This window comes from Podarcis tiliguerta, assembly GCF_965153285.1.
Source record: "Podarcis tiliguerta genome assembly, chromosome: 1".
Classification (NCBI taxonomy): Eukaryota; Metazoa; Chordata; class Lepidosauria; order Squamata; family Lacertidae; genus Podarcis; species Podarcis tiliguerta.
Window position 1 is genome coordinate 105213836 of NC_139534.1, and position 17962 is coordinate 105231797.

Here is a 17962-nt window from a genome sequence, read left to right on the forward strand (position 1 = left end):
TGTGACATATATACACTTTAAAAAAAACTCTACATGCAGCACCACTGAAGCACTTCAGCATCTGTTGACCCTAATGAACTGGAGCAGAAAATAAGTGAATTAAGACTCTTGTGGCTTTAGGTCAGAGCTTTTAAATAACCAAGAGCAAAGCGGGTGGTCTTAAACGTTCCTTTCCTATTTCCCTAAACAGAGCAGAAAAAATGCAAGCTAATGAAAGAAACACAGAAGGAACTTGAAGCAAGAGGAAATAAAATCCTCCTCACTTTCTGCACAATAACTTTAATAGGGATAGTGAATGCATGAAACTTTCACATGTTCATGTGAATGTTTGAGATTTTATCTAGGAGTAAAATTTCCTGTTCTTAAATCACTCCCAGCAATATTCAGACTGAATCCATCTTGTTCTTGAGACATTGACCATACTGCGACTTCTAGCTATATGCTTATTGGACAGTTCAGTAATATTTTGGCTCTTCTGGATAACTATGTCATAGGAAACAGAGAGACAGTGTTAGTTCTATGCAGTGTAGGAAACATGAATTTCCATTACATTTTTCTCTTATCAGCATGAAGGTTAATAATAATAATAATAATAATAATAATAATAATAATAATAATAATAATTTATTATTTATACACCACCCATCTAGCTGTGTTTTCCCACTCTGGGCGGCTTCCAACAAAATATTAAAAACACATTAAAACATCAGTCATTAAAAACTTCCCTAAACAGGGCTGCCTTCAGATGTTAACTTCTTGCAAGGCTGCTGGAGTCACACTTCTCAATTCCTCAGAGGGTAATGCATTTATTCTGACCCCATGTGAACCAGAATGCACTGTCTTATGGGTGTGTCATGTGTGTCTGTGCTGCCTGATTTTTGGAGGGAGAGTGCCTGAGGCTCATATTGCATGTGATAGCAGCAGACCTGTTTGTTTAAGCCTGAGTCTGCCCCAATCACACATAGAAATGGAGATAGGAGACCTAGTTTTAAGAGCATATGGAGCACATTGGTGAGAGGAACCAAACCTGCCTTTCTGCTGCAGCTTACTTTCCTGAAGTCCCTCTCAGCCAGGTTCTGCTTGGCAGGGGGTTGGACTCGATGGCCCTTCTGGTCTCTTCCAACTCTATGATTCTATGATTCTATTCTATTCTATGATTCTCTTCGGTATCCAACCCTAACAGTCCAGGTAACATACTATAGGGGTTTAGCTGGAGGAGGGTTCAGCTCCCAATACCTGTGTGCCCTTCTTCTCTTAAAATCTACCTTTTACTGCATCCTTTTTAAAACCCAATTGAGGCAGGCCCAGATTTAAATAAATAGGCCATCCATTGTCATCTGCCATTGTAGCCTCAGCCCTCCCCCCTGTCACTTTGTGTTTCAGGAGACCATCATGAGTGCTATGGGCACTGAGAGGATTAGCCACATCATTGGTGATTCCTGCCAAAAAGAGTAAGCACCTGAATGCTGCTGACAGGTCTATAAGTCGGGGGAGGGGGAGGTTCATAATACAGAATTTGTCCCTTCTCAACTTGCAGAGAGGATCCTCCCATTTTATTAGAAAGCCATCTCTTATAGAAGGGGTGATATGCTTGCCTTTCTGTATTCCTGTTGCATTTCCTATCCTCTTCCCACTGTGCTAAAAAAAAAGGGGGGGGGGCTAGTGCAATGCTCCTGTCAATGTAATCAGCTTCCTCATTCTTGCACTATGTGAAATGGCAAAATGCACAAGAACCCAGCATAGACTAATAAAAGAAACTTCAGTATTAGAAGTACCTGAGCTGCTGGGCTATGGTAGGGAGGGTACCCAAGGTAGTCACCAGCTTCTGTTACTAATGAATTATCTACATTTCTGAATTAGTATATCCTCTTGGACATCACAGATGTGGGTGGGTGGATGAGCATGCCTGAAATTTCCCTTTTATTTATGGGGTGCTGGTTTCCCTACTCTTTGCTGTTAATTTAAGTGTGGCATCCATTGGATTGAGTTTCTCTCATCCATTGATACCCAGATTAATTCCCCTTGCCTTAAACCTGTCTTTAATGCATCTGTCTTACATGGATGTTTAATCCTCTTCTTTTCTTCTCTGTGCATCTGTTTCCCCTTCCTTTTTTCCAATTCTTTTCTCATGCTTCCTCCAATTTCGTCTCTTCTACCATCTCTCTAGTTTCTGGTTGCCGTCAATGGGAATGAGAGATCGCAACCAGGTAAGATGGCTGTACTTTGCTTCTCTTGTATATTCTTACTTGATTTCTGTCTCTAGAAATAATGAAGTCATGGCCTCCAATTTCTTCCACGTTTGCAGCCTGTGTGCAAGAAGGCCGAAAGACCTTCCTTTGGTCATACACTGTATGCTGGAAGACCTTACTTCACAATGACTCCTTGTATCAAAGTTTGGCCTTCTCCTACATTTCCCCTCTTTCTAGCTGCCTTTCCATCTAGCTTTCTGATTATTTAAAGCATTTTTGGGGTGCATTTTTCTATCGGTTCATCTTGAATCACCAATAAAGTGTAGTGGTTAGAGCATCAGACTAGGACCTGAGAATCCATGGTTCAAATCCCCTCTTGGCCATTGGCTCAGCTGGTGATTTTTAGGCTGAGAAATACTGACTGACCCGACCTATTTCACAGGGTTATTGTGAGGATGAAATGAGGAGACGGAGAAACATGTGCCACCTTGAGCTCCTTGAAGGAGAGGTGGGATGTAAATGTAAGAATAAATAAATTATAAATTTTCATGTGATTTTCCAGAACATAGTGTCTTCTCCCTCTGCCCCTTTTAATTTTTTGTTCATTATCAATGACAACAGCCTTCTCTCCCTGTCTTCAAAAGAAGTCTTACTGCATTTGATAGTCGCTTTAACTTGGTTATTTAGTCATGCTGGTATTTTCTTAGCTCTGCTGGTAAGACAGAGAGAAAGCTGGTAATTCCAAGTATATTTAGAGATGGTTTTTCCATGTTCTGGTTCCCACTGCTAATAGGGAGAGCCACTGAATATTTACCCTTCAGTTCTCCCAATTAAATTTGCAGCCTCAACTAACTTACACCAGTATAAAGGTTAATGGACTAACTCCTGAATGTACAGAGTTGTTGTTAGTTCAGTTACAATATAATCAATTAGATGAGGTCTGTGTTCCTCATTTGATAGTAAAAAAATATATATCTTAATAAGCTCAAAAGTGTAGTATAAAAATCTGCAGTGACATACTTCATTTTGAACTCATAATCCATCTGAAAGTGAATCTGATTACAGTATGCCCAAACTTTTTCCAACCAGCTGTTCACATTATTTTGAAGTTCCTTGGGTTTTATAGTGAGCTTCCAGTAACTGGGTAACTTATATGTTTATATTGTTCAAAATTAAAGTAAGAGGGCATCTATTTTTAAAGGAAATAGTGCTTTTTTGCAGTACCCAGTCAATCTAGCAATTTGAATTTCTTTGAAGTTTGGTTGGGAGCAAGTGGTAAGAGGCACTACAGCTGTTTAGAAGGTTGGAATTTGCAGGCTTCCATAGAGATAGCTGATAGGGTAAAAACTGACATCTTGCAATGCTGTAGTTTATTGGCGCTTTTCCTTACTATTTATTTAAGTTCTCTGTGACTGAAGATTGAACTGATCCAGCTGTTTAGCAGGGCCTTTCTGAGACTACACTACAACATACAGGTTGATGGGGAGTTGCATGTTAAAGTCTTCTCATGCACATGGGAGGAAGCCATTGAGGTCAGCTGTATCATTGACATGTTAGTTTTGCACATGCAGGAAGAATGTCTGTAGGCATCCAACTGTTTAATTCACTCCTTCTGGACCACATGGACTGTATCATATGTTCTGTTAATGTTTGAATAGTGTTTAGTGTTTTTTTTAAAGAACCTCAAGTGCTGCTCCCTTGCCTTCCAGAAGAAAATATTTCTTGTTGTGGTAAATGTTTTGTTCTTTTTCTGGAGAAATAAATGCAGTATGCTGTGATCATTAGTACTGGTGAAGCTGATTGCTTCAGTTGCTCACATCTCTGTAAAGAACAATTTGTTTCTGCAGTTGAGTTTTGCAAATGATCTTCTTGTGATGCTAAAGTGGCATCTATGCTGGTGGTTCTCAAGTTGACTATGATCAAAGAAACATCTCGCAGTGAAGGTGGATGTCGATCTCCTTTGTACACAGCTCTGTACAAATGAAAACAGACTTAATTGGTAGAGGTTTTCTTTCTTACGTGAGAGTGGAGAAAGGTGTTGCCTTCTCGACTAGGTGTGTTCGAAGTCCAGTTGGTTTTCTCCTCCAGATGAGTGAGCAGTGTGGCCTGGGCTCAGAAATTGGCCTGCTGCTACATATGGAATGTAAGACTCCAGATAATGTGAGAGACTGGGTAAGGATAGTTCAACTGTCTGCATTCAGTTAATGTTACTAACCAATGTTGTTAACCAATTCTCTCTTGTCTTTCCAGTTCAATCCACTATCTCCTCTCTATTCTTTGGATGTTCTTGCTGATGCTTCCCACCGAAGGTGCTCACCAGCACACTGCACAGCCAGGTAACCATCACCTTCTGCTTTCATTGTGAGGAATGGTATGGTATCTCTTGGTTTGTGGAGTATGCACGTCAGAAACAAATTGCATGGGTGACTTCCTTTTCTACTTCTTTGGGTTAAAACATTTTTATCCTGCTTTTCCTCAAGAGTCCAAGGCAGCAAACTAAATGTGAGATTTACAACAACCACAGAACTGCGCTGCAGCATAAAACAAATACCATTAAAAATACCCATTAAAATGATAATACTCTGCAGGTTTCTGTATTGAATTTGAATTGATTTTATGTATATGTTGTTAGTGTTACATGTGAACTCGCCAGTGAATTTGGATGACTGATACCTGGACAAGGAGCAAACTTTGTGTTGTGCATTAGAAAGCTCAATATAATAGCGAGGGAATAATTGAATAGGGAGGTTAAAGAAATTTTAAATGTGAGGAATGGCTCTATCCATTATTCAATTTAGCCTGGGAGTCTGAAGAAAATGCTAACTAAAAGTAGAAAATGTAAAAATCCAGATTAGCCACTTCAAATTATTGTCATGGGAGCGGACAACATATATTATATGAAGGATATTTTATTATTTAATCTGGTGCCTCAGTGAGGGATATGTGAGATTAGGAAGAAATTTTCATTTGAGATCTTTGAAGTTTTCACTCTTGTTCTATAGTTCTGGCAGAATGTCATGACTGGTGATGAAATGTTGAGTGGAGTGGACTTGTGCTAGAGCAGGCATATCCAACTCCCAAGAGACTGTGATCTATTCCCAGTATAAAAAACTGGCAGTGATCTACCCATTGTCATTGGAGGGAGGAGGAGCGTGCATGGGGTGAGTGGATTGCACAGAATTGCTGAGCTTTTTTTAGGAGGAAAGTGCCCAGAGTTGCTGAGCTTTTTTGGGGAGGATTGCACAGAGGCATTTTTTAGCTTTCCCCCCATAACTTTTTGTACACGATAAGGATCCCGTGATCTACCAGGATCAGCTGGGAATCTACCGGTAGATCACAACCTACTGGTTGGACATCCCTGTGCTAGAGGGTCAAGAAGGTTTCATTTGTCTTTCTAAAATGGAAATTATTATTATTAATGGAAAGTATTATTTAACAACCCAGACTTGGGTGGGCAAATTCTACTGTAATATGTAGCTTGTCTTGTCCTTTTTGAGCCATTGGTAATGTTTATTAAACCTATTGCTTCAGTACCTTGTTCATTTTTTTTGTCATTTGGCACACATACTCTGTAGATGTGTGTGGTTGGAAGTACCTTATGTTATGGCAGGAACTTGCTTAGATAACCTTAATGTTCTCTGCAGCTGTTATTCTGTTATGATGATGAAAGCCAGTAGCTTAAACTTGGATGAGCCTTGAGCTCGGCTTGTAAATACCGTATTTTTCACTCCAAAAGACGCACCAGACCATAAGGCGCACTTAGTTTTGGGAGGAGGAAAACAAGAAAAAATTATTCTGAATCCCAGAAGCCAGAACAGCAAGAGGGATCTGGCTTCTGGGATACAGGATAACTGCGCCAAGCCTCTTCAGGGCAGCGGGATGAAGGCTCCCCCTGCCCAAAGAGGCTGTACACAGCTAAGGCAGAAGCCAGGACGGCGTGTCGCTGAAGGGGCGCTGCGCAGTTCTCCCTCTCTGAGAGGGAGAACTGCTCAGCGCCCATTCAGCGAAGATGGAGAAGGAACAGGAGTCCCTTCTGTTCCTCCTCCAGCTTCCAGGACAGGCGCGTCGCTGAAGGGGCACTGCACCTTCTCTCTCTCTGTGCAGCGCCTCTCCTTCACAGGAGAGGCACTGCACAGAGAGGGAGAAGGCGCAGCGCCCCTTCAGTGAAGCTGGAGAAGGAACAGAAGGAGACCCTTCTGTTCCTCCTCCGGCTTCCAGGACGCCACAAAGCGGGAGAAGGAACAGAAGGAGACCCTTCTGTTCCTCCTCCGGCTTCCAGGATGCCACAAAGCGAGAGAAGGAACAGAAGGAGTCCCTTCTGTTCCTCCTCCGGCTTCGCCGGACAGGTGCTGTGCAGCTCTGCCTCTCTGTGCAGCGCCATTCACTCATAAGACGCACTCACATTTTCCCTTACTTTTTAGGAGGAAAAAAGTGCATCTAATGGAGCGAAAAATAGGGTAGCTACTTGTCAAGTCTCTGGTAGTCAATTTAATTTAATTCCAAGTGATGTTTTTAAGCTTTAGGTCAGACATAGGCAAACTCGGCCCTCCAGATGTTTTGGGACTACAGCTCCCATCATCCCTGACCACTGGTCCTGTTAGCTAGGGATGATGGGAGTTGTAGTCCCAAAATATCTGGAGGGCTGAGTTTGCCTATGCCTGCTTTAGGTCTTACTTTGTATTTCTGAGGACGGACATCTGTGTATATATGCAGTTAGGTGAGCAAGTAAACATGTTTTGGGGCTTGCAACTTATGAGTGGGCCCTGCTAATGGGTGGGAATCAATGAGTCCCATCAGTGGAGGACCTGCATTAAGGAACTCCACTTTCCAAAATTGGCTTGTGAGGGGCGGTCAGTCTGGAGAACCCCTGGAATAGCATTCAGGGGAAAGAGTGGGGGAATTGTTCCTTCAGGCAAGCTGAAATGACAGCTGATCAGCTTAGCGCAAGGTGAATTCCTCCCATAATTTCCAAGTTTATTGAGGCTGTATTACTTAAGAGATATAATATTCTGGCATGTAGCAGAAAGAAAAGCATCCTTCAAAAAGTGCAGCACCTTGGGCCATAGTTGCCCATACTAGCTTTATGCCATGTAAATTATTTCCCTACTGCTCAAACTGCCAGTTCTTATAAGCACTGTCTGCCTCCGGAAAGCCTTTCACAAATGTATTATGCAATTGGAAGCACTGTTATCAGGCAAATTCTGTTTTTTTCACCTGTCTGCCTTAACCTATGTTTTCTTTACCTCCCTAGTGGTTTCCGGTGAAATTCATCTAGGTAGCATAGTCACTGTCTTGTAACCCATTGCTTCATTTAAACAGAGCCGCCAGCCAGATTGCTGAGTGTAGAGCCATGGGTGTGCGAGGAGCGGCTTTTTGGTGTCAAGGAGAAGGCTCTGCATGGAGGGTTCCTTGGAAGATGCAGTTAAAAGGCTGTATAAATTGTAGTATACCAAGACTTGCTTTTTAGCTGTCTGTCTGTGATGTGGTGAGACTTCTCTCAAAGTGTCAGAAGCAGCACTGGGAATTCCACACCCATCATTAGAAGTGGTGTGGGAGGGGGTGGGTGGGTTTGGTGACTGTTATCATTAGTAGTATAATTTTATTTTGCAAAGCGACGAGAGTCGCCCCCGCTTTCCCTCCCTTTTTGCCATCCTCCTTGGGGATAGTTGGTGTATTAATTTGCTGTATTGCCTCCTGGCTGTTCCCAGGCTGTTTTGATTCTTCATCATGGAATTTTAATGGCCTGCCGCTTCTTGGGAGGCATGTGAGAGAGCACATCTCAGGGACCGCTTTCCTTCTTTTCACATGCCTGTAATTGCGGCTCTTTAAGAGCACAAAGCATTTACTAATCATGCCGTGTCTGTTGTATCTTCTGTTTGACAATGCACTTTTTAAAAGTGGAAAGCATGAAGAAGTTGGCATTGAGAATATGTTCCTCAGTACCAATGTGAATTGCATCGAGGTAGCAGGTTGAACTTACTGCTTTCCATGTATCTAGGTGGCAGAATAAAGGTTCCCTGTCTTCCTTAGAGAAGGAAGCTTTTTTAGCCTAAAGCCTGGGTATGTTTCTGGGGGCCACATTCCAGTGGTACATGGGGCAGATGTGCATATTAGTTATATATTGCCCATGCAAAAGTTGGCAGTTACAGTTCTCCATCCAGGCAAGCAGAAGGCATTGCCAGAGATCAAAGACATCTCAGCCAGGCAAAAGCACAGAGCATGGCCAGTGATTTCAGGAGAGTCCCAAGGGTTGGTTAGATGACTGGGGAGGGGTCACATTGGGCGCTTGGGCTTGAGCTTCCTCGTTCCTGGCTTAGGGCATTCATTGCCTTAGTGGTTGGCTAGTTGGCCATTTGGGATGGTACGGTATTTCTCAGTATAGCTCAAGATTTCCTAAGCAGAGCCAAGCCTCCCAATTCTTTCCACTGGTTAAGACCAGGTCTTATTAAGAGTCTGGTCTCAGTATGAGATCTGCCAAGTTCAAGTTGAGACAGGATTAATATGTGGCCCATGTCGCCAGAGGAAATATAACCCATGAAGAGTGCTAAAGCAGAGCCCATACTGTGGCGGCCACAGATGAAAATCTCACTGCAGCATGATATACCATCAACCTATATTATGAAACCCACATTCAGAGTTGCAAACAGTGGCAATGCATTAGGTGCTTTTCTGAACCCTTGGAAAACATTTTTCTCGTCCTGGGTCACCATCTTTCTGGTATGTGATTGTAAATGTAGTTTAAGGAGGAACACCAAGTAGACAACCAAACCATCTCTTTATCTGTGTCTGCTGTGCTGCCAAATGCAGGTGCTGCATCATCATAGGTAGCTCCATATTGGGAGTGTGTGTGTCTGTGTATTAATCACTGACGGGTGCTAGTGGCCAGCATAATGGAAAAGAAATACAGAGACCTCTGTTGAAAGTTGCCCGTGAGTAATGTGAAGATGTGTGGCTTTGGTCCAATGCTGTTGTTTTGTTATAAACACATCTGATGCTGACTGTTGGAGAAGAGGGTGGAGATAATCTCCCTAGGGCTACATTTTGGATAGGCCAGTCTGGTTGCCAGTCTCTCTAGTACATGTGTAGGGAATTTTTTTTTTAATGAATTGCTTATCATTTGATACCAGGACACTTTTCTGTGCTGTGCAATGGGTTAATCCTTGCATGCAAAGATGTTGTGTTCACTGGATGGGATGAGCAACTTGTAGTGATTTCTACCTATGATGTGCAGATCAGAATTGAGTGCCCAGCTGGCTGGTGGTGTTTCAAAGAGGAGAAGGATCTCTGTTCTCACTATTAATTTTGACCTTTGAAGGCATCAGAAATAGCCCCAGGTGGTACCTCAAGGCTTAGAAAAAGCACCTTTTATGCATCTGGTATTTGCAGTGGAAACTGTAAGTACAACTGCAACAGCTGAGCTGAATACTGTCACAGTAGCAATACCCTTGATAGGAAGTGTGTTGTACTGAATGTTTCCTTCTGCATGAGGATAGCTGAACTAATTATTTTCAAGGTGATCAGTTAATAAGCACTTTTCCTTCCTTGCATTGGTACAATCCATATATTTTGCTTTCTAACACGGGGGAAATACAAGAGTCTTCAACTGTATTATCATTTTGAGGGTCTACAAAGAAGGCCTGAAAATTGAGGTTCTTAGAAAACTCATGAAATCCCTAAGTTTGATATTATAATAAAAAAGGGCCATATTTTTCATCTGAAACACTTTTCTGTTCCAAAGGGAATGCTTTGTATGGCTGTCTCTCAGAAGGTCAATTTCAATTAAATGTACATTTCAAGAAGGGTGCTTGTTTAATGTACGGTAATACCTCCATGAATGTCTGTCCTGTCGACCCTCCATTTTGGCGAACGTCCACTGTAAACCCGGAAGTACCGGAACAGGTTACTTGTGGGTTTGCCGCTCGCGCATGCGCAGAAGTGCTAAATTGCGCTTCACGCATGCGCAGAGCAGCACTTTGTCGAGTGTCCGGGGCTCCGGAATGGATCCTGAACTCAAAACAAGGTACCACTGTAGAGGGTTCCTTGAGATGCCTAATTCCATCTTGTTTGCATTATGCATAGGGGAAAACAAGGCTCACTTTTCTGGGGGAGTGGAGGGAGCTCTATTGCCAGCCTAAATATGATGATTCTAGTGTTCCAGCCTAATGCGTATTAGACAAGAGAGTAAAACTTCACCTGCAGTTGGGAGTTTCCACCTCTGCAGATCAACCTTAAGATCTGTGTATGGTGTCCTGCTTTATGTGCCTGCCAGTGAAATCATTGAGGTTGGTGAGTGCATGAAGCAAGCCCTTCTTGTTATTTATTTTATAAAAAATAAATAAAGGGACTGTCCAGATGGTGTTTGTTGCCTTAAGTTTTTAACCATTATACTTTATTTCTTCCTTTTTAGGCAGACCAATATACATCTCGGACCCCCATGTTCAAGGGACATAAAGAGAAAGAGGAAGCCTGTAATGGCAACAGCCTCCCTTTCCAGCCCAACTTCAGGTAAATTGGCTAAAGCTCAGTATAAATGGTTAATGAATTAGGGGGCTACTGTTTTGAAGGAGCAGGAAAACATCTGAATTTTAAGAAAGACCTACCCTTTCAGCTGTTCCCCTGTGAGATACGGAGGCTTCCCAGGGCAGGGTTGTATCACTTGCATTGCACAAATGCCACATTTAGTATTGGATGCAGAAAGATCATTTTCTACTCCTTGTGACTGTTGCAGTCAGTTGGATAATGCCTGATGAATAATCAAAAGGCAGCTTTTCTGCAGTTTGCTTGCTGTTAAAAAGTTCAGTAAAAAATATTTAGAAAATAATAATCAAAAGGCAGTGAGGGCACTCAGCTCCTGGTGGCCAGGAATAGGGCTTCATAATATTTCCTTGCTCTTCTGCCTTCTGTGACTAGCAGGGGCAGAATTGGTCATGCAACCAAGTATATGCATGTTAATTTAGCTCATGTAATTTAGTTTGCAGAACTTGGCCTTCCTTTGCACATTAACATTGCTTTTTTTAAAAAAAGCACAGAGTTTACCCCAGCCTTTTCCAACCTAGTGACCTGAGGCTGTGCCGCCTAAAGTTGATGGGAATTGTAGTCCAAACTATCTGGAGGCCAGCAGTTGCAAAGTCTGGTTGACACAGTCCAACTACTAGTAGAGAAGTGTTTGGAAAGCTTAAAGGAAATAGGACATGGATGCTGGTTTCCCCCTTGTGCCAATCTCTTGGTACTTTGCCTAAAGAGCATCTTACTCATTGAGAGAAACTGTTTTGTGCTTTGAGAGTATGCTTTATTTTCTTAAAGCAGAAGAAACAACATTTCTGCATGAGAGAGGAGTATGCTGGTATCCCAAGAAAATGTAGGTTATTGGATTGAAGGTCACCCACACATAAGAATAATCCAATATAATAATAATAATAATAATAATAATAATAATAATAATAATAATATACCACCCTTCATCCAAACAGGGCTATTCACAACTTGAAAATACAAAATGAGAACACAAAATACATAATAAAACAAAAGCAAACCAATAACTCCCCCCCCCCCAAACACATTTAAAAGGCCATAGAGTATTCATCAGTTAAAGGCCTGGTTATAGAGAAATATCTTCGCCTGGCTCCTAAAGAAAAAGCATTAATTTTAACAAAAAAAGTGAACTCCCATTGATTAGCAAATGCTTGGACAGAATGAGGTAATAAGTAATCCACTAATAAGGATTAATTAAATAGAACCAGCTCCTTGGTTTGCCAGCACTGGTGCCTTCTTCATTGCCAATCTTAATGTTTTTCCCCTATATCTTTTGCCCCTTGATGTTCCCGGTCTCTACACAGCTTTGTGTGTGTTCTGTTCAAGCATGCTTCCTCCACTCTAAATGCATATGCAGGCAGATCTACTACCCTTGTACTACTCCTACAGGCTGTAGTAACAAAATAAAATGTTGGTGTGGGTGGTAGTAGTAATCTTGCAATGCATATCTACCATAGGGCTGGCCCTACAATTAGCTACAGTGAGGTGACTGCCTCAGGCAGCAGATGATGCAGGTGTGTATGTAGAGAGGTGACAAACTGTTGAAACACAGAGCTGCTATGTGCACCTTGTGTCCTGACACAATCAGAATGTCTGCTCATGGATCTCTCTGCATATGTGAATGTGCACACAGTTGTTAAAGAATAGCTAAGAGGAGGAGCAGTCAGTGAGGCAGTGAGTGGAATGAGAAGAGTATTGCTAAACATTTGTCTCAGGAAGGTTTTATGGATCCTGTCTTGCACTAAGAAACCTGAAGTGCAGTGATAGTTGGAATAAATGCAGGGTTAGATAGCGACTGCTGTATTTCTTGGAACAAATTACGTACAAATTATCTGGAGCAGACAACTATTACAATATTAAATATTCCTTCTGTGTTGTGGTTCCTTTTTGTGAAAATTCATTCTCTCTGAGAAGGCAAAAAAGGTAGCCCCTGGTATGCTCTAATGCTATCTGTCTCAATTTCTCTAGCAACTTTTTTACTTTTCCAGGTCTCTTTTAATATAGGGGTCCTTAATTTTATATGGACTTACTATATGTAAAGATAAAGGTACCCCTGCCCGTACGGGCCAGTCTTGCCAGACTCTAGGGTTGTGCGCCCATCTCACTTAAGAGGCCGGGGCCCAGCGCTGTCTGGAGACACTTCCGGGTCACGTGGCCAGCGTGACAAGCTGCATCTGGCACGCCAGTGCAGCACACGGAAACGCCGTTTACCTTCCCGCCAGTAAGCGGTCCCTATTTATCTACTTGCACCCGAGGGTGCTTTCGAACTGCTAGGTTGGCAGGCGCTGGGACCGAACGACGGGAGCGCACCCCGCCGCGGGGATTCGAACCGCCGACCTTTCGATCGGCAAGCCCTAGGCGCTGAGGCTTTTACCCACAGCGCCACCCGCGTCCCCTATGGACTTACTAGCCAGCCATATATTGTGGTTGCACTCGCTGAAGTTCTCTGTGTGTGCTAGAGAACTCTGAATTTGTGTTGCATGTTGTGCTGAGCTTTGGAGCAGGCAGAAGTGCTGCAAACTGATTTTGTCTTTTCCGAAGCTCAGCACAGCCAAACCCTTGTGCACCAGCATCAGGGTAGGTAGCGTTAAGAAGGGACCACACTGAGGGCCAAAGACAGCCATAGGCAAACTCGGCCCTCCAGATGTTTTGGGACTACAACTCCCATCATCCTTAGCTAGCAGGACCAGTGGTCAGGGATGATGGGAATTGTAGTCCCAAAACATCTGGAGGGCTGAGTTTGCCTGTGCCTGGCAAAAGACATGGCCTCAGGCAAGCTGGCAAGTGGCTTGAATTAGATTGATGGTTTTATCGTGCCTTTTTTCAGTCCCAAGGATGTACAAAGTATGAACAATACACTATTATCATAAGACAAAACAATTTGAAACCAGGTTTGTGCACTGGATGCAACTGGATCCTGAACTGATCACCCCAGGTCAGCTAAGATCCATCCAGAGCAACCCAGGGCTTTCAGATGGAGGACATTGTCGCAGTGTAGGGTGGAGAGAAAGAGACATACAGGCTGCCTGTGTGTATCTCTTCCCCCCAGCCAGCATGGTTAATGGTTGCATACGATGGGAGTTTGAGCCCAACAGTGTGTGGAGGATCACAGATTGGCCACGTCTATTTACAGTCAGCTGAGCTAGAAATGGCCCTCCCCTTTATTAGAAAAGAACGTGAGGGGAGAGATGAGAGCCAGTATTCCAAGGAAGCAAGATATGTTTCTGTGTTTTTGTGTGATACATGGGGCATGCACATCTCTGGCCAAAGGATTCTTCTCCCCCTGGCATGCTTTCAATCAGCACTGACTTGGACATTTCCTCTCTGACTAGCTTGTTGGACTCAATTTTCTTTCACTGTAGCTCTAGCTTCACGTGACGACTTCTTGTGTTGGCAGTGAAAGATTGGTGTGAGTCACCATTCAGGCCCAGGCCTGAGAACGAGGGGGGTTGTACAAGCAAGGATGCCCCATTTGGACTAGACAGTGCCTCCAAAACAGATCTCTGGCTGAGCCCAACAGCTCTCATCTCACTTGTTGACCAGGTCCTGCTTCAGTGAGCTCCTTTTATGCAACCCGTGTGCCCCAGAGAGGTGAAGGACACAGCCTGAGCTGGCTCCATCAGTCAGCAGAACAAATGGGCTTGCTCTGCCTAACATCGGGCCATCTCGGATTCCACCTCTTTTATAGAGATGAGTGATGAAGAGAGGCTCGTTCCGCTTTGCTGCTGTATTAATACACATCAGGGGCCAGCTCCCGGCACTAAATCACGCTACTGCATACATCTGTTATCGGACTCCTCACCACCGTGATGAACAAGACTGCAGATAGAGGCTTCCTCATGTCATTCTTTATAGGATTTTCCTAAAAGAATAAATAGCTCAAATCTCTGCCAACACTCTCCCCTGTCATTGTGATGAATTTAGCTTCTTTCTTAAACATGCAGCAACAAATCTTCCTTTGTCGTAGACCCCTCCCCCTCCCCACCTACAGAAAGTTTTGTTGAATTTGACTGAATTTAGATGATGATAGTCAGGCCACTTAAGATGCATACAGTGGCGGCAACGGAAGCTGAAATCTGGAGGGTTGTTTTTTCTTTTAACCTAATATATATTTAATGGCACCCGTACAAGGTCTTACTCTGGGTGAATCTGTAACTACAATTCCTTGGCAATCTCTATGTGACCACCTCACGCTTCTAGAGCAGCTGCCATCCTAAAAATGGGGTTACCACTGTTGCCACTCCACCATGGAGACCCTAAGTCACACTTGCACAAGGGCTTTTGCAGTTCCACATGCTCCTGGGGCAGTTGTGTGTGTGGGTCAGATGCCACAAATAGTCCTCAATTGAAAGTATGGTAACGTTCTACCTACTCTATTGCTGGGCAGTGGTTGAGGCCTAGGATATTACGCAGGCTTAATAGGGTATAATAGCAGGCTTAATAGAATTTGACTCTTAACTAGACTTGGAGACCTCCACGCCCCCTCAAAATACCTCCCAAATCTACCTGAGAAACAGTTTTATGTTCCCTTGTTTTAGGCATGTCTCATTGTCTCACAGTTCCCCATAGCTTTTAAGAATGTGGGCTGCATTTGGACCCTCTTACAGCTGGGCTTCCATTTGCTCATGGTCCAGCTGTTTTCAAGGAGGAGGTGGTTTCATTAGTGGCCTTTTAGGCAATGTATTCTTGCTCAATTTATTTCAGTCACTTCAGTGGGACGAATAAAAGGATTGCTAGTTTTCTTTCCACCGCTTTCCTGCAGCATGGGTAGACTTCAAGGTGTGCTCAAGCTGCTTCAGTGACAATCAAGTGAATGTCATTCATTTTCTTTTGTGCAAGGCTGGTTTCTCCTTTAGCAGGAGAGTTTGGCTGCATTTCTGACGAGTTAAAATGGTGCTTAGACAGGTTCCCACCTTTATCCCTAAAGTTGTTGCTTCACTTTTTCCACAAGGAAAATGCATTATTTCTTTCTGCCAACTGCATATTTGTGGCAGATCATGTATTCTTTGAAACATGGGTCTTTAGAAGCAGAATAAAGAATCAAAAGCAAGCAAGCAGGTGCCAGTTTGTCCAAGCCTGATCACAGAATTTTGGCTGTTTGGGCAGAGAATTCAAATTTCCATTTGATGCAGAATAAACACAACTTTGTGTATATCAAACACAGAGCAGGGACTATTTCTTTGGTCAGGTCACTTCTACAGCTAAGAGCAGAGGTGAGTATCTGGATGTTGCTGGACTACAATTCCCATCATCCCCGACCAATGGCTATGCTGACTGGGACTCATGTGAGCTGTAGTCCAACAACATCAGGAGAGCCATGGGTTCCCCATTCCTGGGTTAGAGCAAAAGAAAGTCTTAACTGCTGGGAGCTCTCTAGTGCTGAAACCAGGAATGGTTTTCAGAAGCTCTGGAGTTATCCACATCATGCTTTAAATTGGCACTGTTCTCCCTTTCTGCCCACGCCCATGGCACCCTGCAGTCTGCATAAAGAGAAGGGTGCATTGATGATGTTTTTGTGTTTTTATTGTGACTGACCACCCCTTCCCTCCTCAGCAGCACGCTGGCTATGAGCAGGGCATTTATTGGCAGAGGGTGTAGCTTTCTACATAGCGTTTTGAAATGCAAATAATGAACAAATGAAACAATGCTTGGAATCTACATAGTATTCTAGTCTTTTAGAGCTCTGTAAACCTGGCTGAAAGTAAACGAATAGGATAGGCAGTCATGGCCGTGGAAGCATACGGTGGGGCCTGGCACCTAACATTTGATGTGCAAATTGTACCTTGCTTTGATGTTCCTGTTCATTGTATTTCTCTTCCTTTTTTATTGTGATGTCCCAGCAGCTTTATCCATCCACATAGATACTTCAGACCCCGGCCCGCCTGTGCCACACTCCCAGAGGCACCAGAACTGACTGAGCAGGCAGAAGCCATTCGTCAGAGACAAGCTGCAGCGCTACTACCCCAGGCAGCTTTCTAAGAAAATGCCACAGGAGATGGTCCTTGACTGCACTAGATGGAGGCAGCTCTTCCTTTGTCAACTAGTTGGGCTTTTTAATATGTTGGACTTTGGAGTACGTCAGAATTTTCTTTCCGGCAATAGCTATCTCTTCAGTGTTAGCATGTGACACACACCTTTGTCAGCATGATATGTTTACCCCACTCATCCTGCAAATCATGTTTGTAAATCTATATAAAAACGCATAATCAGTGTTGGGGGTTTCCATATTTCCAGTGTTCCTGCTATTGCTATGCAAGTATTTGTCGCACACTCTCCTTTCTAGCCCCAGAAGCTGCTTGGTGGCATATGCAAAATGGTATTTGGTTATTGCAGGCGCCTGTCTTTGTTGCAAAGCTCTTCATTTCTCAGACACATCTCAGTTGTTAGCAGAGTCCTGTGTTTAATAGAAGAAATTCTATTTGCAGTTCTTTGGGGAAGCTGAGCCTGTGTTTTTTGTAAGCATAAGACCCCAAAAGAAGCCAGCAGTGATCCCTGAGCTAGAGTGGAGGTTAACAGAGGATAAACTGTTTTATCTGAACTGGGTGACTTGAATTTTACATTGGGAACATTTCCAAAAGCAACGTGTTGGTCAGTATTTTGAGGTTTGCTTCCCCCCACTTTAATATAATATGTTTCAGTTTTTCCTCCTGTATCACTGGGGTATCCTAGTATTGCTTTTAAACTATGGTTCCTTCCTTGCGATCCTCTTTCCTGTGTATCCTACTGCATGAGCCAGTGGAACCATAAATGCAAAAATGGGACTGTCATGTCAGGAAGCTTTCCAATATATAACCTTAAAGCGAATGACAATGAAATGGACTCTACCAACAGTAGCTTTTTCTGTTTTGGAAACTATGATAAGAATCATTTGAGACAGTAACCTGAACAGAAGTTGCTATGAGAATAGCCTTTTAGATGTGTGGTTTCAAAATAGCCTTTGTGGATGACAACCACTTACTCTGTTGTCTTCAAGCTGGGATGTTTCCTGCAGTATATAAAAGGAATCTCTATTTTTGGCAGTATGTCCTCAGAAGCGCATACTGTGTTTTATTCTACATTTCCTGATTACAGTGTACTCACTATGATGTAGACGTGTTATATAGTAGAGAGTGGTGCCTTCTCCCAACAACTCTTTCATTGCTATCCTTTTTCCAATATATGTGAATGAAGCTGCAAAATAGTCCCAATTCCTAGATGCCAGCATCAAAATGAGAAGTCCTGGCAACCATGTTATTTTTCTA

The 17962-nt window shown here is 43.1% G+C and overlaps 1 protein-coding gene and 1 long non-coding RNA gene across 11 annotated transcripts in view; one reads left to right on the forward strand and one right to left on the reverse strand.

The window, feature by feature from the left end:
- The window catches only part of GPATCH2L (G-patch domain containing 2 like), a 31338-nt gene extending 14405 nt beyond the window's left edge, over positions 1–16933 (forward strand). For 2 of the 10 annotated variants that reach the window (XM_083448587.1, XM_083448589.1), the window contains exons 6-10: positions 1384–1451; positions 2168–2207; positions 4440–4525; positions 10597–10694; positions 16562–16933. In XM_083448587.1, coding sequence (XP_083304713.1) covers positions 1384–1451; positions 2168–2207; positions 4440–4525; positions 10597–10694; positions 16562–16635 — 366 coding nt within the window. In that variant the 3' untranslated portion in view covers positions 16636–16933. Of the gene's footprint in view, positions 1–1383; positions 1452–2167; positions 2208–4439; positions 4526–10596; positions 10695–14409; positions 14657–16561 lie in introns of those variants that run through there. The other 8 variants (XM_083448590.1, XM_083448591.1, XM_083448592.1 and 5 more) reach the window with 6 other exon arrangements.
- LOC310681474 overlaps positions 1–17962 on the reverse strand; it is a 360526-nt gene that overhangs the window by 267344 nt on the left and 75220 nt on the right. The window lies entirely within an intron of this gene.